This window comes from Tinamus guttatus, unplaced genomic scaffold (genome assembly GCF_059628265.1).
Source record: "Tinamus guttatus ecotype Peru unplaced genomic scaffold, ASM5962826v1 Tinamus_guttatus_pri_ptg000409l, whole genome shotgun sequence".
NCBI lineage: Eukaryota > Metazoa > Chordata > Aves > Tinamiformes > Tinamidae > Tinamus > Tinamus guttatus.
In genome coordinates, this window is record NW_028288943.1 from 459,309 (window position 1) to 479,608 (window position 20,300).

The window sequence follows — 20,300 nt, forward strand, 5'->3', positions numbered from 1 at the left end:
GCTGTCCTTTTTGCCTGATGTCTAGGTTTCAATATTTTGCTAAACAAGTTGAAATCAAATAGGTCAGAAATATTTCTGAAGACAGACAGATAAAAAATCCTTGATGTACCAACTTAAAAAAGCCAGATGACATGTTTACGCAGTTGTTTTGTCTGAGCTCGGAATAGTGAAACACAAACTAGTTCTGAATAGGAAACCAAACAGCTATATTAGAGTATTTTTTGAGTCTAAGTAGAGCTTGTTTGTTCAGATACAGTGCCGCATTGAGGTACCCCCATTCTGGATTAAAGCTGCTTTGTACCTTGGTTGTTCGAATCACAGCCATAAGAGCTTTACACTTTTACAGGTTTATGGAGACGGTTACTAAGGCAATCTTGAAGAAGATCAGCAGATAATCAGCACTGTAAAATATACGGAGTTAGGTTAGATGAGTAAGCAGTTGTGTATTGATAGGTCATAAACTAATGTGGAGGTGAGTTGGCTTTCCCAAAGCACAGTTTTATTCCTTTGAAATAATTTTTGCTTTCCAAAAGCAAATCTTTTTGAAACTTTTTTGAAATATTTTTGAAAAATTTTGAAATATTTTTTGCTTCACACTAAGATTGGGTAACACCAGATACACCTTAAAGTTGTCCTCTAAAGCAGCCAATGAGCCAAGCATAGCAAACAAATCACTGAAAGGCAGGAGGTGAGTTTTACACCAGGAGGTGCTAAAAGAGAAGAGCATGAAGTTTAATCCAGGAGTTTAATCAGTCTTTCCAGATGCCATATAAAACAAAATCTTGACTGAAATAATACTAAGTCGGTGGCTCTGTAGCTATCGTCCCAGCTCCTGCTGCACTTGTGTTCCTGATTTCCTGCCTGGGAAGGACCCTTTTCCCAGATTTCGGCCGGCTAAGACGGCTTATGAGCCCGCACTCCCGTTTCCTGGAATGCTACTCAAGTCCGGTAGCCACTGCGGAGCGGGCCCTTGGCCAGCTGTGGTCACGCACGGAGGGAAGAGCCTTCCCCACCAGGCAGGGACCCTTGGCCGCGTGTCTTTGGACCACTGTGGCGGCCATCCCGGGAGAGCCGCCTCCCCACGGCGGCGGCGTCGCGAGCCGGACCAGGGCGGCCGTGGAGGAGCAGAGCCCCAGTCCCTCCCGAAGCCCCCGCGGCGCGGGGAGGCGGGACACGGCGCGGGCGGAGCCGCTGCCCGGCGGGAGCGGGAGCCGCTGCCGCTTTAAATCCCGTCCCAGGGGGCGGGGAAGGGGCCGCGCGGGGGCTGAGCGCGCGCGGGGGCGGGGAGCGGCGGGGCCGCCGCGCGGGTGGGAGCGGGGTCGCCGGCGAGGGGCGCGGGTGGCGCTCGCGCCCCGCCATGGCCATGTCCCCGTGCAGCAGCAGCGGCGTCTCCTCCTCGTCCTCGTCGGCTCTGGGCGCGGACGCGGCGCTCGAGATCCGCACGCGCTCCGTGGAGCAGACGCTGGTGCCGCTGGTGTCGCAGGTAGAAGCCCCGCGCGCGGGGCCGCCCCCGCCGGCGCGGGAAGTTTGTGCGCGGGGCCGCCCGCGCCGCGGTGCCCGCGCTTCCGGCGGCGGCGCCCGCTCCCTCCGCGGCAGCCGGCGCGGGGGTCGCGCGGGGCCGGGCCGGGCCGGGCCGCCCCCGCCGCCCGCGGGGGGTTCGCGCGCGCCCCGCGGCGCCGCCGCCGCCGCCGCCGTTGCGCTGCTCCAGCGCGGGCTGCTGCGCGGGGGCTGCTGCGCGGCCGCAGCCGCGAGCGCGGTCCCGCCACAGCAGTGCCCCAGCGCGCCGGTTCCGTGGGTTTGCTATCTCTTGCCTTTTTTTTTTTTTAATAATTTTTTTAAGCCTGTATTTTTTTTTCCTCTTTTTAATGTTGGTGGAAGCGGCGAGTTGTCAGGGAATCAGTGTAGTTGTCTCAGTGTAGTTTTTTGCACTGTCGGGCCTGAACGTTTTTCATTATGTTGTTGCATTGATTTGTACCCTCTTTGCCTCTGGAGGTACTACTTGAATTTTAAAAAGTTAAATAATGTGTACACGGTGCTTCTGTGTCCTGCATAGTGCTAACTGGGCTTAAGAGCCTACCTTTTATTCCTCCTTCTCTTCCGCTTATCATGGTTTTAAGTGGTGAAACTGGGGGATTCTTTAAGTGGTAAATATGCAAAACAATCACAATTACAAATTTGGAGTCCTATATACCCAAGAAAATTATTCTTTCTGCGTATTACTTTGGTTCACCATTTCCCAGTATTTTCTTTCTAGTATTTCTGTTCTTTTTAAGTAGCGGTTATAAAAGGTTAGCAGGTAGAAGCTAATGTCTGCATATTGCACAAAGTCTTTATATCCCTACAGGAATCATTAGCCCTTGTGATGTGAAGCGATGCCTATAATAACATAATCCATCCGGCAGCCGACTCCTGTGAGCCTGCCTTTGCGTTTGTGCAGCCGAGGAGGAGTCTGTGCGTCTGCAGGAGTTAGTGGCAGGGTAATTGTGCACCTGCACTTTGCAGCGCAGCTAGCTGTCCTCTGCGTGAAGAAATCTCCCTCAGTTGAAAGAGGCCCATCTCTGGGACTCACCCAGTTACTTGAAGGCGGAGTTAAATTCAAGATGAAGTTGAATGAATTTTTTACCTTTGAAGCAATTTTGAGACTAGTCATGGTAGAAAGCTTAAAAACTAACAACCCAAAACAATTGAAGAGGGTAATTCAAATTTTTACTTTTAACAGTTATCCCGTGAAGAATTCTTGTTCTTCTGGAATTAAAACGGCGCTCGTGCTTCTTTGGGGATTCACTGCGCGCGTCGTTCCTGACTTTTGTTGTTCTCGTTGTTGTTGCCTATGAAGGCTATGTCTCTGGAAATGCTGCTCATCTTTCACTTCCACTCTGCAGGCGTCTGAGCGTTTCTGAATGCTGCAGGCTTACCCTTTTCCCGGTAAAGGGCTCCAGACTTCAAAGGAGCTTGTTCCCCTGCGTGTGGGGTACTGAGAGTGCCAAGCTAAAGCTGCTGATGAGGTCACCCGTAGGGCAGTCCTTGGGGCACGTTCAGTGAACCGCTTACTCTACTGTTTTATGAATTCTTTCTTTATTGTTTCTTACAGATTGTTATGTAGAGGTGTCACCCTTACATATAGGTTTTCTTTGTTTGGGTATTTTTGCAAAAATTATGCTTATTAATATACATTATTCAGCTTGCTTTTATATGCTGACTTACATGAACTGTGTAACTGTATTTTTCTGTTTATACAAAGTACACTGGCAAAGAGTTATTCTTTTTTCTCCGAAATTAATTTCTGAAACTTTTGTAGAACGTAGAGCAACGCTTCTTTGTATGCCACTGGAAAAAATATTCAGAGCATTGTTAGTGCTTTCAGTACTTATTTTAAGCAAAGAGAAAACAATAGGCTGCTGTGTCTCAGACTCTTTTACAATCTTCTTTGTTAAACTGACCTGTTTTTCTTTTTTTATAAGCAAAGAAAAAGTCTGTGCAGCCTTTAGTCTACCCTTTAGTGCGTTCTAATTGTAAATGTATATTTGACAGTTTGCTCTTCTATATTTTTTACCTGCAGTTTGCAACTTGTTTGTCTTATAAATGGAGCCTACATAGTGCAAGGAAGTGTACTGTGTACAGTGCCAGCTACTCTTGTAGATTCCTGCTTTCCTGGCAGAAGAAGTTACCCTTAAAATAGTTGTTAGAGACTTCTATTGGTAAATTTATAAGCTTATAAGCTTTTTTTTTAATTAGTTTGGTCTTAGTTTTCCCTGAAACTATTTAGAGCTGGATGTGGTCCTTTTATCACTGGACTGCAACTGACAGACTCAAGTGCCAGTATTCCATATTTATTAATATTTCTTTCTAACTGCTTACGTAGCCATATTCTGGAGATATCATTCAAAAATATAGCACAAAGAATATGTGATAAAGTGGGATGGTTTGCTTGTTTTTTCAAAACCTATATATATTTTTTTCAGAATAAGTAGGTTTTTTTTTTTTTCTCTCTCCTTGGATAGGTACCATTCATTCAGTGTTTCATGTGCGTTTCACAGCTTTCTTCTAAAATCTAGACTTTCTAGATCTCCTTTGTTCCTGTCACCATGTCCAGTCTAATCAATGTTGGTTTAGATTTCTTTTATGGATAGTTTCTGGCAACACTAGTTAGGAAGGATGGACAAAGCAGTCTTTGAGTAGTAATTGTCAAAATACTTGAGGAAAGGCCAAGGGGAAAAAAGCGCTTTCTAACATCTGCCTCCACTAGGTACTTCCTCAAGCATCAATCTAGTTTTAAATAGGAGAGTGCCTGATAAAGCTCATGTCAGGTGTTGCACTCTTGACTTCCTTTAAATCTTAAGGGAATAACATCTAGTGCTGGCAAGTTGTTCCTTTTCATTTTATCCAGTTGTTTTATCCAGTTCATTTTATCCAGGGCCTCTTGAGATTCTGGAGAGATGTGTAAAATGGTAGGTGTAGAGTTCAGTTTGTCACCTTTCCAGGACATTGGCCTTTGAATTTTGGACATAGGCTGGCATTGTGCTTGGGAAGGCTCCGCTAAGGTCTCATTTGCCCTAGATATTCTCAGATGCCTGGGAAATATTAGGTTGCTTGTGTTGTACCTTACAGCAGCAGAACTAAGAATAGTGGCTTACATTGTGTTTCAGTGTAACTGTCAATTAACTTGAATATGTCTCCTTACTGAAGGATATATTTTGTCTGAATTTAGCAAAGACTTGTTTTAGGGAGATATATGTGTAAATAGTTTCAACACTGGTCAAAAAACATCCAAGCCTATGTGAGAGAGGTTTACATACGATAGGAGTGACATACAGGTGACTTATTATGAATGCTTATTTCTTCTAAGCTGGCTAGCTACAGAGCTATTCATCTTGGTTATGTCTCATGTAGGAATTTTTTGACTTTTTTTTTTCCTAACAATTTCAAAAAGCAAAGTCATATCAGTCATATCAGAGTGCTGTCATATCAGTCATATCAGAGTGCAGTCATATCAGTGCTGTAGATTGCAGTTAGCCTTCTCACCTGATACTGACAACTTTTTTTTTTTTTCTTCTTCTCCTGGATTTGTAAACTAACTGGTGGGGAAAAAATCAACCAGTTTCCCTACTTTCATTTCATCCACACTGAGCATCTTCGGACGTTCAAGTACCAGATTCCCTTTTTTCCCTTTTCTCGTTTTTTCCTTTTTTTTTTTTTTTTTAATAAAGTGCCTCCAATATGTCCTCTTATCTTCCTCTGGGCTAGCATCCTTAAAACTAATAAATAGGTGCAGTCTTACTCCTTTCCCGAACTTCAGTATTTTCCATTTACTTGCATTTTCTGCCCAATAGACAAACTGAGAGACCTTTTCTTGCAAGTCCCTTGCCTGTTTTTTTGACATTTTTTGATACCTCTAGGTCTTCCCCTTCCCCACCTGCAAAGTTTCTAAAGTTGTTGGCTGCTCTTGTTCCTGTGTGATGCCAAAACTGGGTACAGCTCCTCCAACATCTTTTTGGAGGATGGAAAAGTTCCTCTTGAAAAAAGTAGGATAGTCTATATTTGCCTTTAAATTCCTTGCTTTCTGCTGTATACCTGATAAAAATATAACAAATTCTTTTCATTTAAAATGCTTCATGAGCACCAGTCTTTATCTATCAGCATCTTTAAAAATTCTGGTAACTCGTAAATCAGTAGTCTGGTAATACGTAAATCAGTATTTTGAGAAGCCGCTTTTCCCTGTTTCCAGTGTTTTCTTCTGTGTAGATTAAAATTTGTGGGCCACTTTGCACTTGAGATCCAAAACTGCTACCAAGTAGTGGACCTCTGGATTGCTGCACAGGGAATTGCACTGCGTGAAGCAGTGCAGCAACCCTTGTGTTAAACCTGATCCTAAGCTGCCCGGCGTGGGGTGCGCGGGGTGCAGGTGCCCCGGGTGCAGGATCGCACAAGTGACCCCTGCCAGCGGGTGCTCTGCTGCCTCTGCGCCGAGCGACGCTGCGCTGCTTCGGTCAGGGGTGACCTTGTTGACTGTCCTTGCCCCTCTGGTGCCATAGCTGTTGTGAACTAATTTATAAGCTTGTGTTCTGGGTTATGAAACTCTTACTCCACACAAATGTACTTTTTTTTTTTTCTTTTGGTAGGCTTTAAGGAGCCTGTTTCTTTATTTTTAATGTATGCAGGAATGTTACCCATGTACATTCTGTACTGCATCTCTGGGCTGGAGTAGCTTTACCTTTCTTTTTACGGAAGGGCAAGCTACATTTTAGCTGTCAATTATTAAATCTTTGAAGCTAAATGGCTATCCTGCAGGGGCAACAGATAATGCTGTTTACAGTTGTGTTTAAGGTATGTTAGCACAGGAGTTCTTTAGAATATTTTAACTATAAATACAATTAAATAGGATAAGATATCATTAATTATATTCTACTTTATGATTAAGAAAATGATGTCTGAGCATTTTCTTACATAAGCAATAGTATTGCCATGAAAGAACTGTAGTTTTAATTCTTTTTTTCTGTTACCCTTGGATGGTGAAAAGGACTTTAAGTTAATCTTACCTCTCCAGTTTGATGTACAATACCTTAATCAGATACGATAAGCAAGTTAAAGTGACATGTCAGATAGCTGAAGTAAGATACTTTGTATTGACTTAGGTGAAAATAAATTGCTTTTCTTTAATGAAATCTTAAGTTCCACAATATTTTATATGATCTGACTAATGAGTTTTCTGCAGATGAAACACATTTTGCTGCTTTTTGGTGAGTAACCATTTTCTGTGGGCAGCTTGAATTGAAATCGTCACATGAAAAAAATAGAATAGCTTTCTTACTGTTCAGTATGGTTAACAGATGGTTTTTAGACAGATTAGGTGCTAAAATCCCCAAAGGGGGAATTATGAATTAATGACCACAAACAACTCTGATTTTAAAAAAAGAATAAAAACCCCAAATCCTATTAAGTGCTGCTAGATATCATGATCCTTTTTTTTTTTTTAATGAATTTATTTTACTTTCATGAATTTATGGATAAAGCATAATCCTTACTGGTTAGAACTTTATCCAGTCGTTGTTATTCTTTGAGTTGTATTGTAGTTGGTTATTAGCCTTGTTCAAAACTAGTGGCGTTACTAAGCAATAATGATGGAATATGGTCTCAGCCCGTATCTCCTCTCTAAATAGTGAATGGGATGATGTCCTATTTTAAACATAAAATGAATTATCACATGGTAAGGTAATTGTAAACACAAAGTTAGAAATTTGTGTGTGAACAAATGCTGAGGTTCTTTCACAGGTATATGGAAATAAAAATTACATGGTTACTTTTGTCTTTGCGTAACACTTTTTATTGGCTTTTTGATTAAACAGAATGACTGTAAATAACTAGTGTGCTAAACACACACATCATGTATTCTCAAGCAAGAGTAAAGCTAAAAATAGGATCTGGTAGCTTAGTGTAGTAAAACCTGTGGACTTTTTATTCACAGGTACCAAAGTAATTTAAAAAGCTGATATTGTCCAAAGTTGTAAGTGCTTGAAATGCCAAAGATAGACCAGTAGATATGAAATACTGCTTTTCATTATCCAAGATAATTGCAACTTGGGATGCATTTGAATATTGTTAAATCTTACAACTGAATCATGTCAAGGAAGCAATCAAAAGAATGCACAGGATCTTGAAGAGAAATGAATAAGAGAAGGGTTCCTGGATTATATGGCTTTTTAAAATTCCTCTAGGCGCCTAATAGTTTAATTTGCATAGCCTTTCCAGAGCGCATTTTACTTCTCTAAGTGCTCTAAAAGTGCTTTTCGAGAAGAAACATGGGGTGTTATTCTGAGCTTAAATAGCTTGTGAAAACACTGCTAAGGTAGTAGCACTTTCCTGGTTTCTACATGCAGTGTGAGAAAATTTGAATACCTGATACTCATACCAGTGACACTGCCTGTTGATGAAGCCAACAGGCAACTTATTCTGCATCTCCAACAGCCAGTCCTGAACTGAATTGGATGATTTCTTAATTGCAGGCAATTTTGTACTTTGTTCCTCGCCTGTGTTGTATCTTGCACAAAAGATGCTCTCGTTCAATAGGAGGAGCTCGGAGCTGGCTGTGGACGTTGTAAGCCCCTACAGGCTTCGCTTGCACAAGCAGAAATGTGTAGGTTTCAAAGCAAATGTGCGTTAGGCAGGAAAGCCACAATAGTCATATTAGTAAATTATTTCAGAGACTTCCATCTCTGCTGACAACATATTTGCATCATTTCAACTGCATCTGAAAGAAAGTATTTTAAACAGCAAACTTCCCTCTGAGTTGGTTTGTTTTCTTCAACTTGTTCAAGTGTGGGATCTCTAGGTGCAGAATGAAGAATGGTAACAGGTTTGGTTATGAAATCCACCTGTCCTGGTAGGAATATGCTGAACTGGAGGGCAGTGGAAAGGAGAAAAATGTTCTTTTGTTGGTTTGTGCATCCCTAATACAGATTATTGGCTCTGTTAGCTCATGTTTGCTTATTTAGCTATGCAGTCTTGCACTTCAGCAAGGCTTTAAAGACAGCAGTTAGAGACTCGTTCACAACGAAAAGTACATTACGTGTCTGTTTTGAGTTGCATTAAGGATAAATATGTATTTCCTGTGTTCAGCGTATTCGTTGATGCACAAATGCAATCAGAGGTGTCACAAGAAGTCTGCAGGAGAATTCTGCTCGTTGTCCTTATGGGCTGGATGCCAAACCCTGGTTGTGGCTCCCGGGCTCTCCGCGTGTGTCGGGACAGGGGGTGCTGCCGCCTGGCTAACGAGGCTGTTGAGACCGTGTCTGTGTGTCCTCAACTGGCACCTAAGGGAGATGCAGGAATCAAAGTGCAATACGAGAAGCAGTTCCCTTCCAACTCAGTATGGATTACTAAAAGTACAAGTGGTTTGGGGAAGGCTGCCTCTCTTAGCAAATGCTTTCCATTGTTGTCATTCACTCATTCTCAAAATGCTAGATAATTCCTTTTTGAACTTGCTTTTTATAAAATAGGAGAAAATACACAAAGCTGAGGAGCGAATACTACAGGACTATAACTAGTCTTCATTCTACAGGAAAAAAAATCCTTGGAATGTTTGCTCTAGCAAGAAGAGAAAAATGACTAGGTGGAAGCGGTAACAAATGCAATTCACGCAAGTCTAAATCATCCTGCGTACAACACAGGCAGTTGAGCAGGGAGGTGTTTGTAGAGTGTCCTCCAGCATAACCTCTGTTTGTGGGAGTGACTGAGAGGTAGGTAGCTTTTTTTCATCTTATATAATTAGTGTCTGCAAATATTCCTCAAAACTAAGTCATGGAAGGATTACTCTAATTCTCTCATGCAAATCTTTGCTCCTACACTGCTGCCCCCATATTACAGCTTATTTTATTTTTAATACCAGTATCTGACCTGGTCAAATAATCTATCCAGTTACTGCTAGCATTACAATTTCAATCAATTTGTTGCATAAGTTTGTTATATAAGTGAAATTACTCTCCTTGCTCAGTTAAGATTTTTAGTCCTTTTTTTTTAGTGAAAATTAAGTCTTATTGAAAAATCTGAAATTGTAGTTGCTATTTGTGTGAAATATGGAATTAAAGAAAACTTTTTTCCATAACTTTATTTTAAATAGAGGTTATTCCTGAATATATCCTGTCATTTTTAACACATTGATGTGAAGAAAATAATATTTCTCGGGGTTACATGTTCTTGTTATTTACACAGCTGTGTTCTCTGCAGATGGCAAATTCTGAGAAACCTACCTATTTCTGAAGAACTTTCTTATTCTGGTGACAACATGTTTTACATTGGGCGTATGTCTAGCTCCTTTTTAGAACTAGACAGCCTTTTCTCCTGTAGCTGATGTTTATTTCATGCAACTTTCTACCTCTTTATTTCTTCCTGATTGACTTAACTTTTGTTTGAGAGCTGTTTACTCCTCATTAAATCGCCTCTACAGATTTTATTCTGTTAGCACAGGGTGCCCTCACCACATCTGAGGAGGTCATGATGAGGTGTTGATCATGCTTTAAATAGATAAATAGATAGGCTTCAAATGTGTTTCTGATATGTTTCAAACTAGCCTTTGTTTTAGAGCTTTCTGTGTGCGTGTATAAATATATGTTTACCTGACCGCTCATAGAGTTTGACATACCTGCGAAAATGATGTTCCTCAAAATTCCTTCCCTTCCAGTGCTAAGGTAGTTGCTGTAGTGGCTCTCGTTTAGCTGCAACAAAAAGAAAGGATACTGCACCACTAAGAGTTCGCTGTGACCCAGAAGGTAGTTGCAGATCCTTAGCTGCTGCATGTAGATTATAGGATTGCAAGGTCAGGTTAATCTGCAAATAAAAACTGATGCTGCTGCTGGTACCTGCCAAGACAGCTGCTGCCTTTTGGTCCATCTAATTTTCTGCACGGAAAGAGTGGTCAAGCACTGGAACAGGATGCCCAGGGAAGTGGTGGAGTCACCGTCCCTGACAGTGTTAAGATAAGGCACCTGGGACATGGATTAGCAGGCAGGGTGGTGATGGGTTTACGGCTGGATTCAAGGATCTTGAAGGTCTTTTCCAGCTGTAAAGATGCTATGATAATGAAGTGGAAGGGAGGAGGGTCTCTTCCTGAAATCACGCAGAACTCTTCCCTATGAACAGAATACGGAAGAAGTGGTAGAATTTTAAACTACACACGGCTCTCTCAAAAGTATATTTGCACTTCAATAAAGTAACTTAAATTGGGACTTATTAATGGTTTCGTGACTTACATTCCAAATGTTACCATAGAGGCATGTAAATTACCCCTCTCTTTGTATAGTATTGAATTAAGTACCCTCTTTAAAAATAAGTAAACAACTTTGTTGTGACCCTCATTCAACTTGGTTTCCTTCAGCACAGAGCCATTTGGGCTGTTGCCCTTCCCATAACTGTTCAGGAAGTACCGAGCTTGGGTTGTTAGATAACCTGTTGTCAGGTATTTGGTACTTTGTTAGACCTGAAGGGCCTACAGTGCAAGAGCTGCATGTTACAGCTGTCTTTAAGTATCAGTTTGATATACGAATTTGCACTGAAGTGATGATAACTGTGTTTTGTTTTTGCTGTTTCTGTTGTTTATGTTTTTGTTTTTTAGTTCATTTGGGAAATATGATTCCTGCTGCTGAGTGAACATGAAGGTGTTGAGATGCTTGCTTAGTTTACTCTTTAGTAGGACCGTGTTTTCATCCTAAACCAGTATTTTTGATGGATGGACATTGGAAGCTCCCAGGCTTTTGGAAGGAAGATTGGTGAACTGGGAGCTTACAGTGAGAGATCCATTGTATACAGCACAGGCAGCAGCCACAGCCTCTCTTTAGAGCTCACTGCTTGGCTACAAGTCAGAGACAGGAGGGCCTATCTAAGAAAGCAGCACGTAGAAAATGTGCTTCTACAGTGATCTCTTGTACTAGGACAAAACATTCTTGTGTCCCCTTAGCAGTCCTTGAAAAGGGAAACGCTTTATCTGGGAAGCTGTTTGCTCCTTCTGGCCTCTTTGCTTTTGTCAAAAGCGCTGTGGGGCTTTGTTTTTTTTAGTGCAAGGTGCCCTGCAAAGTATTGATGCTTTCCCTGCATCAAAGGTGTTAACACTGCTGGTTTAACCAAGCCAGCCTCATGATTGATAAAACATTCAAAAATACTGCCAATTTCGCCAAGAAATACAGCTCATTAAGTGACATGGCAGATGAAAGCCTTGGGCATTGATCAAATGACGAAGTAGAGCAGCTCTTACACTGAATCCTTCTATTTTCTTTATTTCCTTGTTGCTCATATGAATGTTGCAGACGCAGCTTTTATGCTCTTACCATGCTATGGGCTTAGCTGGTAGGATAATGCAAGAGTGAGCAGTGTGGGGTAAGACAAGTGTGATCAAAGCAGCCCAGTTGAGCTGATTAAAGGTGTCAGCAAAGTGATACCTGTAATTCTGAGGCTCTCCAGTGGAGACACCTGAGCCCCTAGGGTTGTAGTACTGAAGAGCAGCCTTAGAGTGCAGTTCTGCAAGTGTTTTAGAGAAAGATGGGCAGAAGTGCTCCTGGATCTGGTTTGTAGCTTTCCCTTCTGCCACCATAGCTATACATACAGCTATACAGTGAATTGGACTGGGAAATCATAACAAACTAACAAATATCACCTTATCCACAGTTCAGTTTTAACTCACTTCAGATAATTTAATTGCAAATATGAGAGCGGGTTGCCTGTTCTTGTAACAATGTCTTTTTTGTTTAGGATGCTTGAAACTGCAGTGTTGGACCTGTCCTGCATCTCAGAAAATTGAGGTTAACACCAAAATCTGAAGTTTCTATGTTGTTTGTAATACAATTTATAGTTACCTAATTCTGAGTGAGGTCCTGCACGCTGTTCTCATGTTTTGTGGTTGCCTGAGATGAGAAGCTACTTCTGCAAGCTGACCTTTCTCTTTGGGTGGGAGAGGGCTCTCTTGGGTCATTTCCCTGTATTTAGTGTTCTGGTCAGGTTGTCTCTTGTAACCTGCATGAGCCAGAAGGTGCCTTCTGGTCAGGATGATACAAGCAGTAGCACAGCATAGTACAGGGCATAAAAGCTGATACAGAATGCAGATTTCAGAGTAAGAATGTCCTCACAAATTGTTTTACTAATGTGCATCAAAACAACAACCTCTTCTAAATTGCAGAAAACTCACAACTAATTCAGGGAATTTAAATAGTACAGTGGATATTTTAACAGGGGAGTGGACAAAACAGAATATTTAGAAAGGTTTCTAAAAGGTAAATGGTTTTTATTGTTTAAAGACTGTGTTTTTCCTCATTCCCTCTTAGATTGTCTTATTTGGCTTAAAACATCTTTTGTAAAGGCCTTTTTTTCAGTAGTAAGGGCTAGACTTCCTGAGTCCTCGCTGATATGTGTGTGTAGTTATCTGGCAGCACAAAAACTTTGCAAGTTTTCTAATGGTGGCAAAACTAAAATGAGGTTGGTATGCTAACTAGCATACTCCAGTTTTTACTGAATTTATCTGAATGTTGAAAGCCTGCTGAGAGACCTAGAGCAGTTTGTTTCAGAAAGGAAAAATCCATCAATTCTTTTAGGAAGTGGAAATGAACTAAGATCACAGCATATGAGCAACCTTAACTGTACTCCATTTTTTCCCCCTTTTTCTTTCCTTGAAAGAATTTAAATGATATTTCATGATTCAACACTAAATTTTATTAGTAAAATGTACTAATAATCTATTACTGTGTTTAATTCTCATCTTGCCTTTAGGATTAAACTTGGAATATCTTGAAGCACATAGTTCTAATAACTAACTCTTACTTCTTTACAGATAACTACCCTTATCAATCATAAGGATAAACCAAAGCGTTCAGACAAGACTCTGCAAGCAATCCAGAGAGTGGGCCAAGCAGTTAACTTGGCAGTTGCAAGATTTGTAACTGTAGGCGAAGCCATAGCTGATGAAAATCATGAATTGAAAGAGGAAATGGATGTTGCTTGCATCGAGGCCAAGAGAGCAGGTATGTTGTTATTCAAGTAATTTGTAACCTCTTGTGTTTATGCTTCTGGTTCTCAGTATGTTTAGGAATAATGTAAGAAATTCAGCTGGTTGTTTAGTAACAATCCTTTTGACTCTCTTTTGCTGGTTCACTTGAGGCTTGATTTATCACCTAAACTTGTCACTTATATTATGAGGAGGGGATAGGCTTGTGTGGTAGCTTTTATGTGATCTGCTGCCTTTGTCTGACTTCTTATTCATAGGGCTGCACTGATCTTGAGCTGGGAGGACTAACCTCTCTTGGACCCCTTTGCCTTCTAGGGTCCTAACCTGCTGGATTCCTCCAAGTAGGTCACAGAAGAAGTTTGCTCTCTTGGAGTCCTATGATCATACATATTGTCCTGCTTTCTCTTCATAGAAGCCTATTTAATCTTTGTTTTAGCTAATTAATTAGATGCTGCCCGAAAGATAAAGGGAGACATGAAGAGAAGGAGAAGTCCTAGACATCAAAGTCCTAGACATCAAAGATACGATCCATGCTAAAGGATTCAGACCATGAAGTGTCTTAACTACAAACCAAGGTCTAGAGTCTTTAAATTCATTGCATATCCTGCAGAGGCTTGGGAGGAAGCTGAGCCTGACTTTTGCAGGATAGTCTGTAAACTGGTGTATTTTAGACTTGTTATGGTACTTCCTTATAATAAACATTGTTTGTCTGAAATAAAACAGAATTATCAAACACACACTCCCAGCAGGTCTTGTAGTGGGTCTTGTAACACTATTTCTGCATTGTATCAGTGTTACAAAGACAGTTTAGTAGAACATATCTCTAAGAAATACATTTCTAGATCCCTATCTTTTTTTTCTTTTTTCAACATAAACAAAAAATGGTTAAAAGAGAAAACACCTGCCACAAATAAATTAGTACCACTTTCAGTGTTTTTGCCTGTTGAAGGTTCTAAACGAAAGATATGGAACAATAAACATCTGTCTTATATTTTTGCTATTTATTCCTTTAAGGAAGGAATAAGGAATAATTAAAAAAATACGAAAAAGCATCAATTTAAAAACAATAAATAGAATAATTTATGTTGGAAGGGACTTTCTAGTGTCCCTTTTCAGCAGATCCTGTTAAAGCATGAAACTCGGGCCATTGTCCTGTTGACTTCTAAATACCTGTAATGTGCAACTTCTCTACATGCTTCTCTTCTGCAGTGTTTGACCACCCTCATGCTGTAAAAAGCCTTTTGTTTTATTTTGACAATTTTTCCTGTGATGCAACTCCATCACTTCTGCATATTACTTCTTATTCTGTCAGCAGGCACCTCTGAGCATAGTCTCTGACTTTTCTCAAAGAAACATGTTCATGTCTTCTCCATCCATGCCCATTGGGGTAGCTGTAGAAAACAGTAAGCTCTGCCATTAGTCTTCTCTTCTTAAGGCTGAAAAAGCCTTGTTCCTTCAAAGTCTCCTCTTATATCACGTGTTCCACTCTATCAGTGTCTGTGATGGGCACTCCCAAGTGGGACACTACTCCAGATGCTGCCTCTGTTAAAAGGGAAAAATCCCTTCGTTCAACCTGCTGCCTACCCTCCCGCTAACAATAAGGCCAGCACCCAGCTGCCTGCTTTTGCCATCCCTTTTTCAGTGGCTAAGGAGACAAGTTCTTTTTGCATTTCCCTGAAAAGGCTCCCTCTAGGCAATTGACCCCAGCCTGTTGCATGGTGTTATGTGGTGTTGTGTGGAGTTATCCTCACCAAGACACAGGATGTGCCTGTCTTGATCTTCAGGAGCTTCCTGGCAGACCCTTTTTCCAGTCTGTCTAGGCCCTTCTGTCTAGCAGCCCTGTCCAGCAGATTGTTGTTCACACTCTTGCTAAATGTACATGCCATCCCAATGCCCAGCTCATTAGTGAAGATGATAAACAGTATGGGCACCCTGCCAGTCCCTGAGGGGTGCAGACAGTAACTGACTGCCCGTTGGACTTTGTACTAATCATTTGAGCCCAACAATCCAGTCAGTTTTCTGGGCACCTCCTTGTTCACTTACACAATTCATCTCTTTCTACCTGGTTATAGGAATGCTATGGGGGACCACGTCAAGGCCTTGGTAAAGTCGAGATGCGCTGGCTTTCTTGTCCACAGTGGGGAGGCATCTCATTGTAGAAGGCATTCAGGTTGATCAGGCACTCTGTGTGCTTGTAAGTTCATGCTAATTCTATTCCATTGCTTTTTTTCTGCTTCCTGTGGAAGCAGCTTCCAGTATGATTTTTATTAATATTCCTGGTGTGAGGATGACTGGCTGTAATTCCCTGAGTTTTCCTCTCTACCCGTCTTGACGATAGATGTGACAATTGCATTTTGCATTGTTGTAATTCCTCTCCCAGCTACAGTGATCTTTCAAACATGATAAAAAGTGACAGTGAGTTCCTAGAGCTCTGTAGGACTGTTGATGTCGCAACTCTTTATCTTTTCTGATTATTTTCTAAGACATTATGCTGCTTTTTAAAAAGGGGAATCCTTTAGCGTAAGAAAAGGGCTAATGACGTTTTACATCTTTCCTTGGTTACCAAAAGCAGTGCATTTACCAAAAGCACTCTATTTCTGTTGCTTTTTTTCTTTGTGTTGCTACAGCGTTTTATCTTGTCATGTATGTTTTGGGAGGGCAAAGGAAGAGGGTGGGATTAATTTCCAATCAAAATTGAATAATTCCAACTAAGGAATGGAGTGACCAGAAATTAATCTGATTACAGGGAAAGTAATGACCAGTCTGTTTCAACATTAAATGTTCTTTTTACCCAACAGAAGACTTGTCTTACAACTTCACTGTGAGTGTATATGACTGCAAATATTCTTGTGCAGGTATTAGTTAGACTTTCATAAGTTTTCTTGCTTCTATTTAGACCCTTCAATTATGGAAATTATTTTATCAACCATCTCAAAGAGTATGCTCCTTGGTAAATCACATTTAAATACTTCTAATAGAGAGACTTTCTGATTATGAGTAACCTATTTTCGTCCGAATATCTATGCAATATCTATTCAGATCTATTCCATCTATCAATCAATTCTGTTAAGAGATAGGGAAGAGATTAAGATTAGGGATTATAATGGTCACAGGAATGAAATCTGTACATGAACTACATAAACAATATGAGTATATAGTATAAGTGCCACAAATTATAGGAATGCTAACTGGAATTTGGAAAATGAAAGAAAAGTTGTAGCTTTTTTTTTTTCTTGTTTCATTTCCTCCAGGCTCATGGTTTTGCCCATGTGGGCATTGATTTGACTTTTGCTATTAAAATTGGAAAAATGTATCCCATGTGTATATGAAACAATTGTTTAATCCACCAAACATAAGTCAAGTGTGCTTAATGGCCTAGTTTCTTTTTTTTACAACTGTGAAACTTCATTTATTTATTAATTTTTCCCTACAGGTGAAACAATTGCTCAGCTTACGGATGTAGCAAGCTTGTATCATCCAGAATCTGATAGCCACATAACAATTTTTACAGACAAAACAGGCATTGTAAAAGCTGCAAGGTTGCTTCTCTCTTCTGTGACAAAGGTGCTTGTGTTAGCAGACCGAATAGTTATTAAGCAGATTATAACTTCCAGAAACAAGGTATTTGTAGCTTTTTTTCTTTTCTCTTTTTTTAACTGGTGTCTGCAGTGAATACAAAGGAATGGGTTCTAAAAGAACTGGTGTTTTCATGCTATTTCTAGGGAAAGTGCAAAATAAAGTGATTAAAGTAAATGTCTTATGTACATTTATCTCTAAAATATGTGACATGGTGGTAGGTCGGCAGGGATAAAATCAAAATTCGTGGTATGCTTTTATGTTTCGTGTGACCAGACTAGCATCACTCACTTAATCTGTTGTCTGCTTTATGCTGTGCATTATTGTCTGGCCACTCAGCGTTCGCTTGAGTCCAAGGCTCAGAAAATACAGTGCCAGTTTCACGTGCCCCAGTTTGGCTGTAGACTGCACTAGCACTGATTTGTTGTTTCAGTAATCTCTCCTTCTCCCAACGGTTGGTGAAAGTGGTGGCAGTTCCATCAGTGTTCATTTGCAATAGCTACTTAGAGATTGTGTTTTTCTTGCAGCAGACACCAGAGTTGTTGCCCTAGGACCATTTGCTGCCTTTTCCTGCCTTTTGTGGCCATGTGTTCAGCGTACATCCATAGCCATGCAGTGATCTGAATTAATTTTCCTTTATAAAAAGTGGCTGGTTTTAATACACATTTAGGCTACAGAGCACAAGTGTTTGTATCACAGAGGAATAAGGAGTCATGTGTCCTTTCAGCCACAGGGCATGGTTAATGATTGCTTTAAATATATGTGAAAGTATTCTCCTGCTCACTACAGAAGCGTGAATACAGCAAGAATAGGCATAGAAATACAAATTAATTCTGAAGGTATTTGACTATTTAAATTAAAGTTTAATATTCCAAACTAAGTGTGTCTAACTGCCGTGGTCACCCTAGTTTTTGTGGTCTTTGGGGATTTGCAGTATTCTCCTCTCTAAGCATAACGGTTTTGAGAATGTCTGGTTTTGTTTATGATACTGGTAGGGCAGTTCACATGTCTAGGATCAAGCCAAACAAATGACACCTTACACAGACAAATATATGTCTTATACATTCCTAAAGAGCATACCAGAGAGAACTGTGATGGGCAGAAAAGGTTTTTTTTTGCCATAAGAAATACAGCAATAGAAGGGGCATGTGGACAGGATCTTAGTAAGTACACATATATTATATACTCAGGGACAGCATAGTGTATATATGGTGTAGAGAATGGAGAAGCAGGATTAGTATTAGCCAGCACGTGCTGGCTTTTGAAGAGGAATACTATGACTACGTCTCAGCTGCTCCATCTGAGACTGTGCGCCTGATATTAAAAGGTTATTGCTAGTTGTCTGACTCTACAGTTGTGGAGTTAGGTTTTAAAAATATATATGTCTCAAAATGAACTTTTAAATTGACGTTTTCTGCATATGGGTATTATCTATATATTAATTTTGAGTACTTGCATTTTAAAATTTAATACGACAGTAATATTTTTCTTAAATATGGAATTTTGTAGGACTGTTAATCTTTATAGTGGGAAGAGTGAGGAAAAGGTTTTTTGAGGTGTCAGAATTAATGAGCCATTTTGAAGGAAGTGTCATTATTTATACTTGATTTCTAGCCTTTGAGTATTTAATATTTAATTTTCAACAAGATGTGTACATTTTACTCCCTCTGCTTTAGAAGTGTTTGCAAATAATAAAGTTCCTAATTTGGGTAATAATATTTTCTGTTTGGTATTTGTGGTAATCTACAGGATTTTTTTTACAGGTTATTGCAACAATGGAACAACTAGAGAAAGTCAGTACTTTCCAGGAGTTTGTGCAAATATTCAGCCAGTTTGGAAATGAAATGGTGGAGTTTGCACATTTAACTGGGGATCGACAAAATGTAAGTACTAAAAAAAAAAAAGTGAGAAACATTGTAAGTATTGCTTTTCATCTGATTCACTAGAAGACTGGGATTCTCCTGGGATGATTAACTGTTACAAACCAAAACCCTAGGGTCCAGTCTCTGAAACCTAACTTTTTCTCCTTGCTCCATCCAAACAGCATCGTTTGACGTTAATGCTCCCACTAAGCGACATTGCTGGGTTATTTGCTCTGGGTATCTTCCAGTAGCCTGGATGGATGTTATCTGAGCTTCTCCAGATATCCTTTGTCTTCTTATCTTTTCCTCTAGTTGTCTGACTTGTTACTCTGATACAAAATTTGTCTGCTGTTACTTCACAGAAACATTTACGTGTAAGGAAAGACTTTAAAACAGACTTTAAAAACAGAGTAGTTCCTCAAAAGAAGATGGCTTTAGATCCTAATAAAGTATAACAATGTATTTTTTCTCTATTATGGAGCATTTTTCTAGGCTAAGGTCAAAATGCATATATGTCAGTGTGGTGCTCTTTCCTTCTTGCATCCAGTTCCTCTTTCCAAAGTCTCTTTTATTCATGGAGTAAGCTTGTGACTTCTGTTGTACAATATTCTTTAGAAATTCATTTGTTTTCTAAAACAGCTGGCAGGAACTTGCTTTTATATCCTTCTGTTGCTTTGAATTACCTACCTCATTAGTTCATTTACAAAGGTACCCGGCTGATCTTTATTGTTTAGGCATCAGTTCATGATGGAAATCATGGTAATCAAATTCATAGTTGAATTCCTCATTCGTAGTTGAACTAGAGATATGATATATATTTACAGAGCTCCTAATATCAAAGAGAACTCTGAAACTATGTATAAATGAATTACTCAAACTGATGCTTATAAAAACTCCTAAGACTCCTAAGAATATTCTTAAAGAACCAGATATGGAAAAGCTACATATAATTAAAGGAAATCCCTCCTGGAGATGGACTCTTTATTTTTTCTCTGAAATATTTGTAACAGCTGTTCCTGGGAAAGAGAAAGACGAATTTCTATTAAGTGATACTTGTCCCAGCTATTTTTGATTTTCAAAATTAAGTGGGGGTTTGGCTTTCCTCTTTCTCACTTGAGTCTTTTGGAAGAGCATTTCATTAATATGTTTTAAATTCTGTCAGGACTTGATGCACTTATTTTACAGTATTAAGGTTGCTGTGTGGAGTTGTTAGTTTTGGGAGTTTATCTCTCAAGGTATATTTCCCAATGTTCGAATAATTCTATGTATGCCAGCAACTCTTGAATGTGGTCAGATTTCCCAGAATATAACGTAAGAATTTGAGAAACAAGCTTTTTTTTTTTTTTTTAAAAAAAAAGGTGATGACCTCAAAATTTCAAAGA

The 20,300-nt window shown here is 40.0% G+C and overlaps 1 protein-coding gene across 1 annotated transcript in view; it reads left to right on the plus strand.

Moving 5' to 3' along the window:
* The first annotated feature begins 1,357 nt into the window (after window positions 1-1,357).
* Window positions 1,358-20,300, plus strand: part of CTNNAL1 (catenin alpha like 1) — a 44,239-nt gene continuing 25,296 nt past the window's right edge. The window contains exons 1-4 of the mRNA XM_088531362.1: window positions 1,358-1,483; window positions 13,307-13,496; window positions 16,914-17,101; window positions 18,820-18,939. Of these exons, the coding sequence (XP_088387488.1) occupies window positions 1,358-1,483; window positions 13,307-13,496; window positions 16,914-17,101; window positions 18,820-18,939 (624 nt within the window). The remainder of the gene's footprint in view (window positions 1,484-13,306; window positions 13,497-16,913; window positions 17,102-18,819; window positions 18,940-20,300) is intronic.